We start from the raw sequence: 20,679 nt of genomic DNA, 5'->3' as shown, positions 1-20,679 counted from the left end.
GCAATATAAAATTGGTTATTTCAAAAATTACCTTCTAGAAATGTATCTTTATACTATTTGCAAGTTTGTGTAACGTTATCAGGGGTTTGCAAAGTGTCACGTAGTAAATATTTCAGGCTTTTCAGATCATACTGTCTCTGTTGCAAATACTCGACTCTGCCCAAAACAGCCATAGATACATGTAAACAAAAGAGCCTGGCTGTGTTCAAATAAAATTTTATTTTAAAAAACAGGTGTCAGACCAGATTTCACCCAGGAGCTGTAGGTAGTTTGCCAAACTCTTGTGTAGATGATTTTTTATATTTGTCACAGTCAGAAAGTTTCCTGTGTCCCCTATTTGAAATGTCTGTGTAAGAACTGATGGGTCATTTATTTTTAAATATTTTTCATGTTTATATGTATAATGTTTAATCCACTTTGTATATGAGTGTAACATACCGCATACACACAGAGAGACATACACATGGAGTTTCTAACTGGATAAAAAAGAACATGCTGGACCCTAACCCTAACCCTAACGGAAGTTCTTTCTTCCATTGCAGTGGTTCTGCGAGTTAAGCATTCTATAGACAGTGGAAGCCTTATCATAAATGAGAATTGACTAGCCAATTGATGGAGCAGCCTTGTGTTCATTCATTAGATTGAGAATATGAATGAATCAAGTATGAATCAGAAGTGTGGATGAATCAAGTCGAAGAGAAGCAGAAGAGGGGAAATGAAGGCAGAAGTAATTGGAATGAGACAGATCCAGGGGACTAGGTCAGAGGCCAAACTAAAGAACCTTAGCTGGGGGCAAGGGTAGTTTTCCACTTACATCTGATGTACAACTTGGGAAACACTAGGTATTAAAGTTGAGGTCTAAAGCAGTGGCTCTCAAATTGTAGTGTGCATCAAACTCCAGGACCACATCCCCAGAGACCCTGAATAAGTCCAGGGTCGGGCCCCAAACCACTTAGTACCGTACATCCTGCGTGTTCTTATTCAAGTTGTCTGCAGACCACAGTTTCAAAAAAAGCTCCTCCAGACTTTTGCCCTTCTCAGCTTCCTTCCCTAATTGTCTGATAGCCGGATCACCTGACCCAGAGACAGCCTCTTCTCGTTTCCTGCCCTTCCTTCTCCTTTTTTGCTTTCTACCTTGCTGGTACCAACCTAAACTGATTATTACTTATTTCATTTTTGTTAACCCCCTTCTCAGAAATTAAAGAAATGAACCTCTACTGTTTATCAACAGTAAAACAGCTTGTGCCAAAACAAACAAATCATAACCCTTTCCTCCCTGGGCATGTACTCCTTGGTCCCGTAAGGCAGTGTGAGGATCCGGAGCCTTTCGCTGCTTTATATCCACAGTCTCTAATACCCAAACAAGAAGAGGTGGCCAGAACAGCTGGGGCACAGAAAAGGACAGGGCCAGAGATGAGCTGAGGAAGTAGGTGGGGACAGATCAGGACATGCACGTCTTGCTGAGGGTTTTGGACTTTATTCCAGGAGCAATGAGAAGCCATCACCACCGCCCTTTCCTAAGTTCAAGCACTACTTCATCTCTAGCTGATTTAATGACTGGGGATGGCTTAAGGAGAGTGAAAGTGATGTGAGAGTCTTAGATAGCTCCTAGGTACAGAGGTAGTTGGTGGGCAGATGGTGGTGCATTTCACAAGACTGGAGATGGAGGAGGTTTGGAGGTGGGATGGAGAGAGAGGCAGCTTGGTGCTAGAGCTTTGTATCTAAGGAGCTTGTGAGACGCTGGGTTGGAGGAGTACAACAGGCAGTTGACTGCACATGTTTGATTATCAGGAAGGAGAGGTAGGCTTGGAACATAGATGTACAGAGACATGGGTGTATTGATGCTAGTTGAAATTGTGGGTGCAGACGAGCTTTCCCAAGAATGAGAAGAGTAAAAGATCAAGAATGGAACCTTGAATAATATCCAACTTTAAAGGAAAGAAGAAAGATGAGAAACCCACAGAAATGGGTTGAAAAGGAGAGGTCTGAGGAAATGGGATATAAAAGCAAGGGAGAGAGACTCCCGAAAGAGGGTGAGACCAGTGGCCCTAAACTCAATAAACAAGGTGCAGCTGCAAACCCAGCCCCTGGCTTTGGCACTCGGCAGGTCACCAGCCGTCCACGTTGAGTGTGGGGCCCCAAACTGGACAGCAGTGAACAGAAGAGGCCGTGGAATTTACTACCTGAAAAGCAGGAGCACTCCAAATGCATGTTAGAGTCAGGGAAGCAATGATTCAAAGCCGCTGAGCCGGAGCGTCCTCTCCTGATCCCTATTATCATAAGCAGAATGAAAATGAAATATCAGTTCTGCAACCTGGAGGGGAGGGGAGAATGAGATAAACACGGGTGGTATTACAACACAAACTGTCTTGCTGTCACTCTGAGCAACTTTATTTATACCCTAAATATACTGCAGTTGCTCTTCAGAAGAAATGTCGAGTGTGTGTGTGTGTGTGTGTGTGTGTGTGTTGTTTAAAATGTCCACCCGCCAAGATTTCCTGAGGCTCCTCCCCTTAGCAGGGCAGCATTGCCTCCAAGCAGAACCCATAAAGGGCTAATAGGAAATACTCACAAGGTCCAGCTTGCAGAAGCAGATCCTTATCTGCCAGACTAGGGATTTGTTTTAGCTTGTCTTGTGCCCACCCTGCGCAGCGCTTTCTGGTTCTCATCTGGTAAGGCAGGCTATGGGATCACAGCGAGTGTGCTAATTAAATGTCAGTGGGTTTGGGAGCTGCGGGGAGGCCTTCACTCCCTTCATGCTCAGATTGCCCAGAGGATGGGGAAGAAGAGGCACATCAACCTTCCTGAAGCTCATTAGGGTAGGGAAGCGCTCGAACCGAGACAGCTTCAGTGTTCAGATCCTAAATGGATGCTGCAAGAGGGCTCACAAATGAGCTCCAAAAGGAATAAATAAACTCATGTCTCTGTAGTTTTAACAGAATACAATTTCTCTGGGCAAGTTCGCCTGAAAATGCCCCCCTCCATTAGCCCCGATTTTACTGACTATATCATTGATTCTAGAGGTGTTTCGTATTTGGCTTTTTTTATAGTTGATCGCTCCTACATGTTTAACATGAACACAAACGAAGGGAGAAGTCTTCCATGGTAATAATTTAAACACACATGTCAAGAAGATATCAATGTTTTGGGTGCAGGTGGTGACAGGCAGCCAGGCCTTTCCTGGCTTCTCCAGAGGACCTGGTGCTGTGTGCATTGCCAGCTGAGTGTGCTGTTGGGCAGGATTGTCACCCACCTCTCCCTGGAATCACTCAGAGCTCCCTTTCTCCATAAGTGGCAGGATTCTCTAACCAGTTTTCCCCTAGCCGCCCCCAGGCAGCCTGTGCCTTCGGTTCCACCCTCAGGATGCCCCTCGGAGCTGCCCACCCCTCTCCACTCTGGGCGCTGGTTTTCTCCTCCCGCCATCCTCTTCTCTGGCCTGGAGGACTGCAGCAGCCTGCTGTCTCTTTGTTTCCAGTTAAGTCCCTTTTCAATCCCCTCTCCACGGGGAAGTGAAAGTGATTATTCTAAAATGCCAGCTGATCCTGTCTACCTCCTCACTAAACACCGCGGGAGCTTCCGGTAAACAGCATGCCCTGGCTCACGTGGCTGAGGAGACCCTTTATGAGCACGCTCCTGGTGACACTTAATTTTTCTGTTATTTTGGTTCATATTTATCAAGTGTATATGCACTTTGTATCAAGAGTCTCATTTGAACATCGTAATAACTCTGAGGTAAATATTAATAAAGTACTCTTAGGAACCTCACTTTCAGAAGAAGAAAGTGACACTTAAAGAAACTAAATAATTTGCCTGGGGTTGCCCAGTTAACAGGTAGGGTGGAAGGGATTTGTCCGGAGCCAGTGATGCTGAGCCCAGCACAGTCCTGCTCTTCAGCCATCTCCGTGACCACCCCTCCTCTTGCACTGTATGTTCCAGAATCTGCCCACATCCTTCACTACCACCTGGTCCAAACTACCACCATCTCTCACCTGGATTGTCGCAAGAGGTTCTGACTGTTCTCTCTACCTCCATTCACCCGTGTGTTCCTTAGTGTTCTCTCTAATGCAGGTAGCCACAGTGAACCCTTAACACACTGACTGCCACACAAAGAAATACCAGAAACTTTTCCTTGGGGCCACAGTGTGGTTATTATGAACATAGAATAAAAACTTTGAGTGTAATTTGAAGATGAACATAAATAGAAAAACAAAACTTATTGACTTGATTTAATCCACATTTTTAGAGTTAAATTGTCAATATTAATTGTAACAATAAGAGCAAGAAGTAAGGTTTTATTATATGCTTCCTGCGGCCCCCAGGGTAAAAACTAGAGTGAGTTAAATACAACTCTCATGGCAGTTAATGTGTTAAAAATGTAACCCAGATGATGTCACCCCTCCGCTCAACACCTTCTAATACTTCCAGTTCCTCAGCAAAAGTTACATCTTGCATTGGCTTCAAAGGTCTCCCAATATGACCTGGCCCCTCCACCTCCTCTTCCCACCTCTCTGGCCGCTTCCCTCCTGATTTACTCTGCTCAAGCCACACTGGTCTCATGGCTGTGCTTTGGAGCCAAGAACCGTAGTCCTGCTTTGCGTCTTTAAATTTCTGTTCAAATGGTCTCTGCCCATTTGATTTAAAATGACAACCTCCATCCCAGCTTCCTCCGCTTCAGTTTCTTCTCAGCACTTTCCCATTTTGATAGACTGTGTGTTTGTTTATGTCTCCCCCACCAACAGAAAGCCAGCTCCGTGAGGGCAGGAGCTTCTGCCTGCTTTGTTCACCATTATAACCCGAATACCTAGAGCATTACTTGGCACACATCAGAGGTTCATTAAATATTTTAGAATGAACATACAAGGCATATATTAATAGTTGTATTTAGCTCATGATGGCTTAAATTATAAGGAGAATTTTTTTATATTGGATTGGGAGAAGTGGGTCTTTGTGTTATGTTAATATTACATATAAAGTGCTTTATGGATCTGACAATAATTAATATTGTTCCATTTATGGATAATTCCTGACCTCATTATATATTACCAGAGACACTTAAAAGACAGGCAATAACTTTGTCATAAATCTATATGTTTATATGTATTCAGTACCTATATCCTTAAATGTCTTTTTACCAGTTAGCTATATATTTTCTTGGAATGGAGGATAAGTTTTTCTAAATGAGTTTGTCTCTAAATTTTCTCTTTCCTCCCTTCTTCCTCTCTCTTCTTTGCATGTCCTCCCTTTGTCTTTTCATTTGCAACCTGGGTCATTTACCTTCTGAATGGCTAAGTAACATTTAAAAGGGTTTTCGATGTCACCCAATGAACTAGTAAGGATATACTGTTAATGCTACGTCTGTTCAAAATTCTTTGTCTCTTTTCAGTGTAATTCAACTGATCTGAATCCTTACTTAGAGTGGAAATTCACCTTGCCACCTCATTTCCTCTGTTATTACGTTTGCCTTTAAAATGCAGAAGTTCATTTGAGCAGTAATTCTCTCACTTTTAAGAACTACTCTATCTAACAAAAGCTGACCTTTTTTTTAGCAGCTGTTGAGTAGACAGTTAAACATAGAGACAGCCATGGCATGATATTTCTCAGTCTGATGTAACTCAGAAATAGAAAGCTGAAGAAACCTGAAGTTGAAATGCTTTCAAGCAATTGAGCTTAAAGTTCCTGAAAATTATCTCGGGGAGAGCTTCTTCTCACCTCCCCATATTCCACCCCCGATTTTACAGCTGGCTAATTTGTGCACTTCAGATTGGATTTCTGAGCACACTGGCAGTGTGAGAACTGTTGTGGAACTCATCATTATAATTTCAAGCCTTTAATTAACCCACTTTGAAGTGGCTTTGTCAAGACTATGAGCAATACGAAAGCAATTGACTCAGATTAGGTATATCATAGAGAAGAGTAGAATAGTAATACTGTGCTCTTCACTAAGCCTCATCTGTTCAGGAACTTAAGGAGCATTCGAAGCACAGATCCTACAGTAATTCTTTTTGATACATTATTGTAGATATTACTGTTATTTCACAGCAAGGTAAATTAAACATGAAAAGGTCAAGTGACTTGAAGGTGTTGCCATGAAAGGTCAGTGGCAGAGCCAGAAATAGCCCCTCAGTACAGGAAATAAGCCCACTCACTCCAGCGATTACTTTGAGAGCAACAGCTCTCTGAGTTTTCACACTTGACCACAAGAACTATTTAATATGGTCCAAGGGCTCAAAAAGATGGCTTTCTTCACTTCTTGGTGCTTGCCTTGAATAAAAAAAAAAAAAGAATCACTAAAAACAGTGAAATAATCAGAATGCTTTTAAGAGAGAAGCAATGCTATCATTCCCATTTTCTTTATTGTTATAAGTAAATGACAAGTTTATTCCAGAAATAGGAATTAAAACATTTTTTCACATTTACAGACAAGGGCTCTCCGGAAAGTATCCAGCCATGTAAACTGTTCTCGTCTTATTAACAATGGCTGGATACTTTCTGGACAGCCCTCGCATTGTGAGGTAATTCATCATTTTCTAAAAATCATCTCTTTTGGAAAATTAAAAATTACCATTAAAAATTGAACTAACAAATAAGCAAGCCAAAAAATATTCTTTGCAATCCATCCATCCATTCATCCATCCAATAAATATTTCTTAAGCAGCTGTTCTGTGCCAGGCATTGTTCTAGATGCAGGGGTACAGCAGTGAACAAAAAATCCCTGTCCTTCTGAGACTTGTGTTCTAGGTAAGGGACACACTAAAATCAAATGAAGACTATTTTGCACTCAAGTATCATCTGAATCATGATGGAGAAAGATTTCCTTGTGTTCTGCTAGTATTTCCCAGAACATATTTGAAAACTCATGTTGGAGGCGCCATGAATGGATATATCCAACAATTTCTTCCTGAATGCTTGAAGAAGCAACTCAAGTAATATTATCCTCTCGTCTCTAGATCTGTAGAAAATACATTATTTCCTGTATGAATAGTTTGATCTAGAAATTTCAGACCTGCCTTTAGTTACATCAAAAAGAAATCAGGCCGAAGAGACGTCTCTCTTTCATCAGTCCTACAAAATGAAAGGGAAAACTTCAAGTGTACATCATTTCGGGGTTTCCCAGAAATCACTTGCTACCTTCTCTTTCTTATTAATGTTTATGTGTAGTTTGGGTAACCCCACTTAATATGTAGAATTAGTTTCTTGCTTTCTCACTCAAATATTTTAACTCTTTTGAATAGGACACTGCATTAATGTTTAATTTAGTATATTTTTTGTGAAATACTGTTTTCAGATAAGATGACATACATGCCTAGTATTTATTTTCATGTAGTTGTAATCATTCAGAAAATATCGATGTATATTCTTACATGGATATCAGAAGCAACGAAGCATTATACCTCATTAAATTTTGCATGAAAAATATAAAAGGGCAGTATTTTCCATTGAAGTGATAAATTCTTTGTGAAATCTTAAGTAGCTTCTGAAGTGTTGAAGTAGAAGTAGGAGAAGGTGTAATCTGTTTTAGTTGAGAAATGGAACTAAAGAATAAATTTGTCTTAAATAATTGTGGGGGAAAAGCTTGTTTTAGAAGATAATTTTGTTCATCTCTTTTCATGGTAATAAATTTATAAACTAATTTTGTAAACTAACATATTTATCTCATATATAATTATATAAACCTCCTTATAAATTAACATTTTTGCTTTAATGGGATTAAAGTAATTTTTACCATTTTAGTATTAGTTGTAGTTTGTTCTCTGTTGCTGTAACAGAATACCTGAGACTGGGTAATTTAGAAAAAAAGGAGGTTTATCTGGAGTCTGGAAAGTGCCAGGTTGGCTGGCTGCCTCTGCTTGGCTTCTGGTGAGGGCCTTGGGCTGCGAAGGATGTGGCGTGGAAGGGAAGAGGCAGCAGGCCAGAGCTAGGGGGGCCTTGCTTTGTAACAACCCGCTCTCCACATAACTAATCCAGTCCCTGGAGAGCAAGAACCCGCTCACTGTGTCTGAGCATTAACCCCGTCCCTCTCGAGAGTGGCATGATTGCTCTTGACAACCTAATCACCTCTCAAGGGCCCCACCTCCCAATACGGCCAAATCGGCGACCAGATTTCCAACACGTGAATTCTGGAGACACACTCAAACCTTAGCAGTAGGGAAATCTTTTCAAAGGACAAAGTGCTCAGAAATTAGAAGCTATGAGTGATAAATAACCAGTTTTTGAAAATTAAATGGAGTGTATTTTACATGCCTGATCCCAGTCGTGATTTTTTTTGAAAATGTGTTCAGTAAATTTATTGTTATTAAAGGTATCTAAATGTTTATGTTTTCCTTGTATGTTTTTAAAGGAAAAAACTTCTTTAAATACACTTGATTTTTAAAAAAAATTTTTTTTAGAGGCAGGGTCTCGCTATGTCACCCAGGCTGGCGTGCAGCGGTGCAATCATTACTCACTGCAACCTCAAACTCCTGGGCTCAAGCGATCCTCCTGCTTCAGCCCTCTGAGCAGCTGGAACTACAGGCATGTACCACCACACCAGGCTAATTTTAAAATTTTTTAATAGAGAAAACAATTTTCTTGCTATGTTGCCCAGGCTGGTCTCAAATTCCTGGCCTCAAGCTACCCTCCTGCCTTGGCCTCCCAAAGTGCTGGAATTACAGGTGTGAGCCACCACATCCGGCCCACTTGATTCTTTTATGTTTAATTTTAGTTGAAAAAAAAAACTGGTGAATTTTTGGTCATAAATCCAAATTGTTTGTGGTGATGATATCTACTATCTATTAGAACAGTGGTTCACAAATGTTGGTAGGATTGAAATCACATGGAGGACTTACTCAAACAGATTGCTGGGATCCAACCCCAGAGTTTCTGATTCAGAAGGGCTGAGGTAAGCCTGAGAATTTTCATCTCTAATATGCTCCCAGATGATCTTCGGATAGCTGTTCCAGGGACCCCATTTTGAGAACCATTCTATTAGGATGAGCGTTAGCAATCAGTAGGAAAGCTAGCTTCGTCGTCACAACACTTTGTAATGCCTTATATCAAACCCATAGTACAAAGACAGCTTACTTGCTAAAAACTGCCTTAGATTATTTAAAAGCGCATTGTTTTTTGTGGGCCATTTACTTTGTTTTTTCTCTCTTTCTTTGCCCTGCTTCAAGGGTCAAGCTATCATAAGCCATTTATTTACTATAACCACTAAAGATCTTTTATTGATTTTTATTATAATTTAAGATAGACCCTAGTGAATAGGAGTCTAGCTCATCTGAAAGGCAAGAGTTGTTTGTTTTATTCTTTAAATCTGGCAAATTTCTTGTTAGTTTGCACCTATCTTTATCTTAGTTCAGTCACCATTATCATGGAAATAATTAACTGTTTTCTAAGAACCCTAGTAGATTTATTTTAGATATTAGATGGAGCTCATATTGTTTTTTAAACTCCTGGAGTAAAGATGCTATAGTGAGTAATACTGGCATTCTAGGGTCCCTCCTTCAATCCTGCTGGGGAGAAGGAAGGGACCAGTTCCTTACTTCTCTATGGTTGTGCGTGAGTATGTGTGTGTGTGTGTGTGTGTGTATACACGTGTGCATGTGGACAGAAAGCAGTCTCGAGGTCTCATGTTTTCCTTTTAGTCTGTCGTTCTTTGATCTGGTGGTCCACAAATCCTCCATAGCTGTCTTTCCAAGGTGCTCAGGAGTTCGTACTGTCTCTTTCCCAGGTTTGTCAAACCGTATTCCTTAGAATGATCACCCCTCTGTTCTCTTTTCTGTCCACCACCGCCTTTTCCTCTTGGCCGTGCTTTCTTTGGGGCTTTCTCTGGATTCTCAAGAGCCTAATTTGGAAGTTCAGAAAAATGAACATTGTTTCTTTCTCTTTCCATTGCGGTTATAATCCAAAATCTGCTCAAGACAATATGGACAGCTGTGATTGACTAGGAAACAAGGGTGTCTGGGAAAGAAAAAAAAAAGGACAAGAATTAACTTTTTAAGAAAGAGTGAGATTTGTTACTTTTTCCAAGCTATCCCTTCCATTGTGCTCTTTGGTGGGGAATCAATACTTTCATCTCTTCCCATAGTCCCTCTCTAATACTCTTCCCCATTTTCCTCTCCCAGCTTTTCCCATCCTCCTTCCACTCTCTGATGATATCACCCCTGTCCTTGGGGAAACTACTCTTTTCTGAGTCGTGCTTACTTCCCTGCCCATGTGTCGTGGACTGTTTAGCCTCAGACTTATGCTGGGTGTTACTATGGGTTTCCTGCTGCCCGGATTCTGTTGATGGGGTGGAGAGGAAGAGCTGTCGTCTGCTAGGATTGCCTGAAGTCGATTTCCTTCTAAAGTGCCTAAGTGCAAACACTGCCTGCCACTGTGAATATTTTCTTGCTGAGACCACACAGTTCAGTCTCATGTGAGAAAGCCTTTTCTTCTTTTTAACATGACTTTGACCCTACTCCTAACAGAATAATAATTCAGGCATCAATATTCTGGAAGAGCAGTTATTTCTTCTTTGGGGTCTATTCTTTATGAACAGTCCTGAGAGTAGCTCTGGACAGATGGCACCATTCCCAAATGGATCCTCTCTGATCCCTGAATTCCTTTTCTGATAGAAGGGAAAGGTTCAGTTTATCTTGCCACAGTTAAGAGAAAAATTCCTTTATGGTTTGTATTATATTTACATTAACTTTCTAGGGCTGCTGTAACAAATTTCTACAAACTGGGTAGCTCACAGTAGCAGATATTTATTGTCTCACAGTTCTGGAGGCTGGAGTCCTAAGTGAAGGTGCCATGTGAAGGCTGTGAAGGCTCCGGGGCAGGATCCTTCCTTGCTCTTTTCCTAGTTTCTGATGTTTGCCGGCAATTCTTGGCATCCCTTGATTTATATCACTCCAGTCTCTCCTGTGTCATCACATGGCCTTCTCCTTGTGTGTCTGTGTCCATATTTCCCTCTTTTGATAAGGACACTAGTCCTTGGGTTAGGGCCTACCCTAATCCAGTGTGGCCTCATTTAACTTTGTTATTAACACATCTGCACAGACCCTAATTCTGAGTAAGGTCACATTCACAGGTACCAGGGAGTAGGATTTGAACACAGATATCTCATTGGTTTGGTTTGGACACAGTTCACTCCACAACAGTGTTCTGTATCTGAACTCCTCACAGGCATTGAGTGTGGCTGCAAATTCTCTTCCCAGTCCTGCCTGTCACTTCCTGTCCCTGTGACTTGGCTCCTGCGGATCCTTTTCTCTATGCAGAATTGCATCCTTGTGCCATCCTTTCTTCTTCCTTTCTACCCGGGGGCACATTACCCGTTCTTTAGAACCTTTATCAGATGTATTTCTTACACCATTCCTTCCCTAGTGCCACCAAATCACGTGATTCCTTGTAATTCTGCCCTTTCTGCCCTCAATGTTAATTACATTTCCATCAGTTTTAATTCCTTCAGCTAGAAAGTAGCTTGCTTAAAAGAAGAAGAAAATAAGTCTGCTTATCTCTATAATCACACAGTAGCTAGAACTGTGAGTTGCACATAATAGGATCACAAAATCAAAGGAAAATAGATGTTTTTAAAACAGAGGGTTTCCATATTTTATACATCAGGATAAGTAAAATATTAGTTTATGTCCTCTTCTGATTTCCCCCTGCTTCAGATAGGAACAGTGTTTGGTAAGAAAGCACTGTACAATTATTAACATGAACTTACAACACAATTATTCTGATCTCAGGCTCCAGCTCACTTTGTAATCTTGGGAAAGCCAATTGCTTTGTCATAGTTTTAGCAATTCATAAAAGTAGAACTTATACCAAAAAAAAAAAAAATCCACAGATAAAAAGAACCCAGGAATTGTTAAATATCATTCAAGTGCAATTTCTTGATTTTTTTTACTTTATCTTTACTTGGATCCAAACTGAAAGGAACATTAACATCCTAATGGCAAGAAGACAAATGTGAAGTCATTTACTAAAGGATGCCACTAAAAATGAAAAGCCCATGTCTGTCATCTTTATTTCCCAATCTTGGCTTCAAAAGCTACGTGGTGTTGCTCAAAGACCCTGCTACAAGTTATATGTGTTTAGGTATAATGTTTATACTCATGTGTATATGTGTGTGTACGTATTTTATGAATATATACATATACATGGTTTTATTCCTATTTAGCATTTGCTTCTATATTTAACTAAATCACAGATGTGTCATGATTGATAATGAGGTGCATGATTTTTTTTTCCAACACATCATGAAAGAATCTCTAGGCCTTCTCGATAGTCTTTCCCCGTGGGGAATATACCTTTGTTCTTTCATAAGACTAACTGCCCACCAATTCTATGGATCTCTTCCTCACTAATATATACGCATATACTATATCTGTCCCTGTGTTATATTGCATTTTGTTGTAAAACTTTAATATTATGATGTGTGATAAAGTATCGCAGGCCTAGTTTTCCTATTTGTTATAATGACCTGATGTAAGTGTTCTTTATTGGTAAAATTCTTTTGACACAACATACTAGGTAGATAGGCACCATTTCCACACCGTATATAAAACAATTGCTACTATTTTGGTTCATAACAATTGTTGTGGATTGCAAGTGTTTCTAGGACCCTGAGGTTTCCCACCTATAGCATTGCTCTCTTTTAACATTCAGTGCAGTTGCCCATGTTCAAACTCTCATTATTACTAATATTGATTGTTGGTTGGTTTTCTGGACCATGTTGTTATAGTGACATCAGCTAATTTCCAGTCCTATTGTGAGAGTCTCTGTCAATGGCAAAGTTGGATGTCATGAGATGGCTGTCCTTGAATATCTTCATTAGCTGTTTTTCAGTTTTTAATTAGAATTTAAATTAGATTTCTTACTGTGACAACTCTCCACAGATGTGCCATACTTGTCTAGAAACTTACCAAGTATTTTTATCTTTGGTTTCCAAAGCACATAATAGTTACTGGTGCTATCGCTTCTTTGTGTTTTTGTTTTGTTTTGTTTTGTTTTTTTGTTTTTTAAGATAGCGTCTTGCTCTCTTGCCCAGGCTAGAGTGCAGTGGTATCATTATAGCTCATTGCAACCTCAAATTCCTGTGCTCAAGTGATCCTCCTGCTTCAGCCTCCTAGGTAACTGGGATTACAGGCGTCCACCACCACACCTAGCTAAGTTTTCTATTTTTTGTAGAGATGGAGTTTCACTATGTTGCTCAGGTTGCTATTGCTTCTTTGGATGCTGGCCTTTTTTTTTTTTTTTTTTTTTGATGTCATATAAAAGGGTACCTGGCAGGGTATAGTAGACAAAATGTGGCTAAAGAGCCCATAACTGAGGCAACTGAATGTCTTTGGTTGACAGTGCTGTCATTCCAAAGACTTTTTAATTGAATTGCATACATAGGGGAGTAAATCTTTTAAAAACTATTGAGCATATGTTAATTGCTCTCTGAGACATTGTATTGTGCTTTTAGTGAACTGTTAATTTGTACCAAGAAAGGTCTATATTGATACTAGTCATTTTTGTGCATTTCAGAGTCATTGAGATATCTCTTAATTATTTTATATTTTGTCTATATAATAAGGATACTATCCTTGCTTTATCATATAGGGTTCCATCCAACGTTTGTGAGTACCCAGTCCCTTTCTTACAGTCTATCAGAAGATACCTGATAAACATGTACAGAAATCTGTAAATATTTATGTACATATAAGTATATAAATAACTATGAAACAAGAAAAATACTAGTATGAGTCCATAAATAACTATAAAATGATAACAAATATTAAAATATCTTATTTCTGCAAACACTGGAATTTGTACCATCATCTGATTTATAATTTCTGATTTCTTTGCCCTTCCTCTTTATAGAGGAGGAAACAGAGAGAAAATTCATTGACACTTGAGTCCTTGCCCATTTAAACACATGAATGTGTGTCATTAATTAACCCATTTCTTCATTGAGTCTGTTTTATGTACCAAGTTCTGTTTTGGGCTCTGAGAATACGGAGATGAATAAGACCAGGCCTTTTTCTTAAGGATATCACAGCGCACTGGAGAGAAATAATAGTTACTAAGATACAACATGAGAGATTTCATTACATAGATATGTGCAAGGCACTATCTGAACATGGAACAGGGAAAAGCAAACAAGGCTGCTTGGTGAGGAAAGGTCCTCAGTCACAAAGAATGTAAAAGGTCCCCAGATAGAAAAAATGGTGCAATTAGCTCTATTTTGTTTTTATTACTTGTTAAAACATTATTTCAAATTTTCCAAGAGGTGTATAGATTATTTATGTAATCATGAATGAAAATATTGTTCTAACAGTTTGAACATGTGAAGGGAGGCCTAGGTGTTTAATATTTTTAGTGCCTTTTATAATAGAATGCCTCTTTTTTGCAATAAAACAAGACAAATGCAGAATCATCTCATTAAGACTACAGGGAGGAGAGAAGCCTTAAAATGTTTGTGCAAAGCAAGATGTACTAACTGGAAAGCATTTATATAGGTTTTTTCACTATTAATTCACACACAATAGCATTACTGGTTTCTTAAAATAATTATAGCAATTTTTGACCCTATAAAGTGACCGTAAAGAAGTCAAAGCTTTTTAATAAAAAAAAAAACTGCTGAGAAATTATTCAAATTACTATCTCACCTTGGGAAGCTATCAATTATTTAAGATTTAAAGAATTCTGATGTCTAAATTCAGTTGATTAAACAAATATGTATTGAGCACCTACTATGCGTTCCAAGCCTTAGAAATATAGCAGTGAACAAAACAAATGAAAATCTGTCCTATAAGAATATAAGCTTACTTTCTATAGGGAGAGAGAGTGAATCAACAAGTGAGAAGATGGCTCTGGCGCTAAGTGAGGTGGCAGCCATCGGAGGGTTCCAAGCAGAAGAGGGACATGATCTGACTAAAAGGATCACTCTGGCTTCTGTGTTAAGCTAGACTCTGGGGAACAAGGGGCGCAGGGAGACCAGTTAGAAGGCCATTGCACTGCTCTGGGTGAGAGAAGATGGTGGCTGGGACCAGGGTAGTGGAGGAGATGTGAGAAGCAGTTATATGATAGACACATGGGCACACCTAAAACCTGGTCATCACTGATCACTGCACCTGCACTCTCTCAATTAGCTCCATTTCAAATATCCCACTCTGACCAGCACTTCCTTCTAGCACCCCAGCTCCAACATGTTTTATTTTTAAACTACGTTAGAAGCTATAATTCATTGATCCTACCACCTTTTCATTATCCCTTGTGGCTTCACTTCCTTCTTCATCCAGTTTAGATTCCATGGTCCCATTTAAATTCCTTGCATAAACCCTTAATCTCCACGTGTCTCTTTTTTGTATGTTGTTGACCTCACCCAACAAAACAGCAAGTCTCATTAATTACAATTCTCTGCCTACTCTACGCTTGCATCCAGAGAGTTGAGCATTGCTAGAGAAGAAAACACAAATGTGCTTGCTGGCCTCGCTTTGACCATGACATAAAGGCTTCCTGGAAATCTTACTATATTTGCCTAGTCTATTCACTTGCCCTAGCTGCCTGTTTCATAGCTTCTCTTCATCAAATATCCAACACCTCCTCTCTCATCCTCATTATCAGCTTCCAAGTTCACGAAGAAGAAAACAGGAACTGGAAAAGAACTTCCTTGTGTTCCCAGCATCACAACTACCCAAACTCCTGAATCTGTGCCCATATTCTCTGCTGTCACTGAGGGTGAATTTGTTTCTACCTAAGGCAAACTCTTCTACCAATGTACTGGGTCATTCCACTTTCACCTAGTCAAGATGTGGCTCTAGCTGGCAAATGTTCCCTTTCTCTCAAAATCAAACAAACATGGTGTTGCCTTTCCTATATTTTAGAAAATCACCCTTTTACCCTGCCCTTTTATCTAGATACTGTCCTATTTCTTGGCTCCTTCCTATAGCAGTAGTCCTCAAGAGTTGCCTATGCTCACACTCACTGTTTATGCCTCTCCTCCCATTCTTGTTTAAACTTACTGCAATTGATCTTTGCTATCCAGCATTTCCTAAACATACTGGTACTGCTGTCAAGCTTATCCATGATTTCCAAGTTTCTAAACCAGATGACATCTCCCATCCTCATTTGATTTGACTCATCAGCAGCATTTGATGCAGACTATCACTCTGCATCTTGAATGTCTTTCTTCACTTGGCTGCCATGATGCCTGATTGCACTGCTTTTGTTCCTACCTTGCTTAACCAATGTCCTCAGTCTTCTTTGCTCATGTCTTTCATCTTCCTAACCTCTGCTGGAGTTCTGTGGACCTATTTTTTTCTGTCTACACTCACTTTTAGGTGATCTCATTAAGGATCAAGATTTTAAATATCAGCCATGTACTGATCACTCTCAAATGTACAGCTCCAGCCCCAACCTCTGCCCTGAACTCTTGACAAATGTATCCAGCAGCCTGCTTCTCATCTCCTCTTGGATGATTTTTAAAGCTTCATATGTCCAAAGTCCTGATTTTCTCCCTCTAAGTGTGCTCCTTTTGCATTTTTCCTTAGTAAATGGCATTTCCAAGCTTTTTGGTGCTTGGGTCAAATTTTGGAGTCATCATTATTTTTTCTCTTTCTTTTGTGCCCCAGATCCAATCTGTAAACAAATCATGTCAGTTTTACCTTCAAGAACTGTCTAGTTCTTGCCACTTCTTAAAACATGCTAATGTGCCTGAATGTTACAATAATTTTAATCCTTTGAAACTTGTTTAGATTTTTAGAAACACCTACAAGTCACAAGTTTTATGACTATGGTTTGTAATAAAAATCTGTATAATTTGGCCAGACACAGTGGCACATGCCTATAATCCTAGCACTTTGGGAGGCCAAGGTGGGAGGATTACTTGAGGTCAGAAGTTTGAGATCAAGCTGAACAAGAGCAAGACCCCTATCTCTACAAAAAATAAAAAATTAGCCAGTCATAGTGACGCACGTCTATAGTCCCAGCTACTCGGGAGGCTGAAGCAAGAAGATCTCTTGAGCCCAGGAGTTTGATGTTGCAGTGAGCTATCATGACACTACTGCACTCTAGCCCAGGTGACAGAGGAAGACCCTGTTTCAAAAAAAAAAAAAAAATCTGTGTAATTCACATTTAGTTGAAAATAAAATGCAAATATAAAACAGGAAATGGTTTTCTTGAGTGATTTATAAATGAGACCCTGAAAGCCAATTCTAAAATAATAGTTTCAAAAATGATTTGCTCTACAGCAGAATCAATGGAATGAATATTTAACATACCAGGTTGTCACTTACAAGGATAATGTTAATTTGGTTTTATATGGTCTGGATTATTGTTTAACATTTATCTCCATTCTTTATAATCATAATTTGTATTAAGATCTCATGAATTATAGGAGACAGTTATTGCTCTATAATGTTGATAAAATACTGACTCTGGAGCTATACTGCCTGGATTTAATTCTGGCTCTACTATTTTCTAGCTATGTTATTGCAAACAAGTTCCTTATACTCTCTGTGCCTCAGTTTCCTCATCTGTAAAATAGGGATAAGAAGAGTGCCTACCCCAGGATTTCTTAGTAGGATCAAACAAGATCATGTACTTAGAGTGCTTAAAGTGCCTGGCATGGAGTCGGAGGCAGGCTCTGTGCTAGGAGTAGAAGAATTATTAATACATGGCAGAGCCTTTGTCACTAGAATCCCTCAGGGAACTTGAGGCATTAACAGAATATTTGAAAGGTTAAAGACATTGCAGAGTTTCAGGAATTGTTCTTGACAACCATAAAAGAGACATCTGAAGGCAATATGTATTAATTATCTATAAAGTGAGAGAACTAGCCAACAATTTCCATGGACATTCAAATGAGAAAGATCACTTCTACCACCAGCAGTTTAAGATAATTTATGGTGAAATTTTTATTCTTTAAATGCCCAATTTCAATTCCAATAAAATTGAAATCTATACCCATAAAGCACCAATTTTGACATACCAAGTTGCAGAAACATAGGACTTTAGTGTAAGCTACTAATGTAGAGCTTTGATTAGATGTCATAAGAGGAACTCTTCTGAAATACAGATACCTATTTATGTGCATATAGGAAGCTACTATTTATATTGTTTTCACTACCTACTATCCACTGATCTATTGCACTGTTGATCAAGTTGTCTTATATGTGTATGTAGTTTAAATTTATAATAGGGAATATCAATTATATATCACTGTATTTCTTCCTGGCACAGTCTTATGTTATTGAAGATATAAATTTAATCAACAAATGTTAATAGCTGATCCTTGTGATTTCATTATTTATGCCTTTCAAATAGAGACATACTTTCTTGAAATGTAACGGATTGCCATTAACCCCAGAACTGTAAGACTATGTATACAAGCGGACAAAGTAATTTCAAAGTTCACCCCCAGGAAAAGGGAAGAAAAGACCTAAAACCTTTATCTTTTTCCTTCTCTCTAGTTGGCGCGCCACAACAAACTGTTGCAGCAGATGCTCAAACCAGGATCAGATCCAGACGAAGGAGATGAAGCCTTAAAATATTATGCCAACCACACTGCACAGATTGAGGTAACCATCTATTATCTCTTGAAAGGGACCAACTGTGAAAAGATATGTTCATTTTCTACTTTAGAACAGTTTCATGGTTTTTTTTCTAGAACAGTGAAGCAGAATTGAGTGATTTAAAACTGAAAAGTATATATTAAAAGATAAGCGAGGAGTTATCTATAAGAAATTGAGGTGTACAGTTTTCAAAGTTGTCTTTTTTTTTACCAATACTATATATGTAAATTTTTTGGTAATTAATAGAGTTTTTTTTTTTTTTTTTTTTGGTTTTTTTTCTTTTGGTCATAGAAGTGATTACTGTAGAACAGTGGTGTTTTAGAGAAAGGAGATTATTATGATAGAAGCCATCATTCGAGAAAAGGTTTCTTTTTAAAAATTGCAGAAGGCTTATTAAAGTAGAGCTCTCTAAAGTGTAGACAACATTGGAAGGCATGAATAAAGTTTTCATGTTGCTAGCATAACCTTGGAATGGTTTTAACAGTTTCCATTTCCAGTCTGCAGCAATTACGCCCTGCCCCACCCGTGAGACCTTATTTAATGGCCAGTTGCAGTTCAGGAGTCAAAATGGACTTACCATCATGTGTTCTGAGACCCAGCTGGCTGTCATTTACTAGCTATGGTATCATTTTGACACTGGTTGGCAGAGCTAATCAGGCAGAAGTGAGCAGAGCAGTTGACGCTTGTCACTCCTAATTTACATTCATACATTCATTCATTTTGGCAGACATTTCTTAGTTTTCAGCAGAGTGCATGATGGGCAGCACTGCTGTTTACGCTCAGGATATATCATCCCTATACCTTATTGTTTATTATTGCCAAACATTGGGAATAATGAGCATTATTATCTTGTGTCAGAAAACAGAACCCTTGCTCACATTTATAAACAGGAATAGTACCAGAGCTTTGGTGTCAGATGAACCCAGTGGAACCCATGAGCTGGATCAGCAGCAAAAACATTGCGCTCTGCATCAGGTGCTCAGGAACTGGGAGGCTGGCAGAGTCAGGAAGCTGGAGAAATTGACACAAATAGATCATCAAACCACAAAGGTCCTAAGGAAGGTCCCAGAGGTCAGAGTTCAAAGCTAGGAGATCAGAAGAGATACGGAATAGCAGGTAGAGTGGCAGGCCAGGGAGAGGGATTTGGTTAATACCTGTGAGACAGGGGACTGTTGTTTGAGGTGGCTTTATTGATTTCCAGCAGTGAGAAGAGATTCAGATGGAAATACATATATTCAGTAAATGTTTATTGAGCACTTACTCACTACTAATTCACCCATATAGAAGTGAGTAAGTGTATAAACAAAGGGCCAAGGAAATGTAGAGAAAACAGTAATTAGTTGTGCCTGAGAAATTTCAGGATAGATTTCACAGGGAATGTTGCCATTAAGCATTTATTAAAGACTGAATACAAGATTCTCTTCCAGGCAGGGGATTTCAGATAGAAGAACATAAATGGGCCGGGCGTGGTGGCTCACGCCTGTAATCCTAGCACTCTGGGAGGCCGAGGTGGGCGGATCGTTTGAGCTCAGGAGTTCGAGACCCGCCTGAGCAAGAACGAGACCCCATCTCTACTAAAAATAGAAAGAAATTATATGAACAGCTAAAAATATATATAGAAAAAATTAGCCGGGCATGGTGGCTCATGCCTGTAGTCCCAGCTACTCGGGAGGCTGAGACAGGAGGATCGCTTAAGCCCAGGAGTTTGAGGTTGCTGTGAGCTAGGCTGACGCCACAGCACTCACTCTAGCCTGGGCAACAGAGTGAGACTCTGTCTCAAAAAAAAAAAAAAAAAAAAAAGAACATAAATGAAGGGAAGGTGTGAAAGAACCTAGGAAGAGGATGACTCTTTTCAAAAGATCACTCTGGTTGTTGTTTGGAAAAAGGAATAAAAAAGAGAATCGGGTGGAGAATAAAGGTAGATTAGACGGAGGATATAACAGCAAACGGGAGAGATGGTGGTATTGAGGATGGCTGAACTGGAAAATACATGCATACACATACACAGATAGCACCCATACATATACATATAGAGAGATACATTTTTATATATAGAAATACATATCTAGACATACTGACAGGGCTTGAAGTTGGATTGCACGCGTAAGATTTAAAAAAGATGATGTGGAAAAGGATGTCCTCTGGACTACTG

General features: G+C 39.4%; 1 protein-coding gene across 3 annotated transcripts in view; it reads left to right on the top strand.

The window, feature by feature from the left end:
* Positions 1 to 20,679, top strand: part of ITPR2 (inositol 1,4,5-trisphosphate receptor type 2) — a 462,476-nt gene that overhangs the window by 339,449 nt on the left and 102,348 nt on the right. For all 3 annotated transcript variants that reach the window (XM_069490734.1, XM_069490735.1, XM_069490733.1), the window contains one exon: positions 18,426 to 18,533. In XM_069490734.1, the coding sequence (XP_069346835.1) occupies positions 18,426 to 18,533 (108 nt within the window). The remainder of the gene's footprint in view (positions 1 to 18,425; positions 18,534 to 20,679) is intronic.

The sequence above is a fragment of the Eulemur rufifrons genome, chromosome 16 (genome assembly GCF_041146395.1).
Source record: "Eulemur rufifrons isolate Redbay chromosome 16, OSU_ERuf_1, whole genome shotgun sequence".
NCBI lineage: Eukaryota > Metazoa > Chordata > Mammalia > Primates > Lemuridae > Eulemur > Eulemur rufifrons.
The sequence above is the reverse complement of the archived record's forward strand: the minus strand, read 5'-3'. Positions and strand labels throughout refer to the sequence as shown.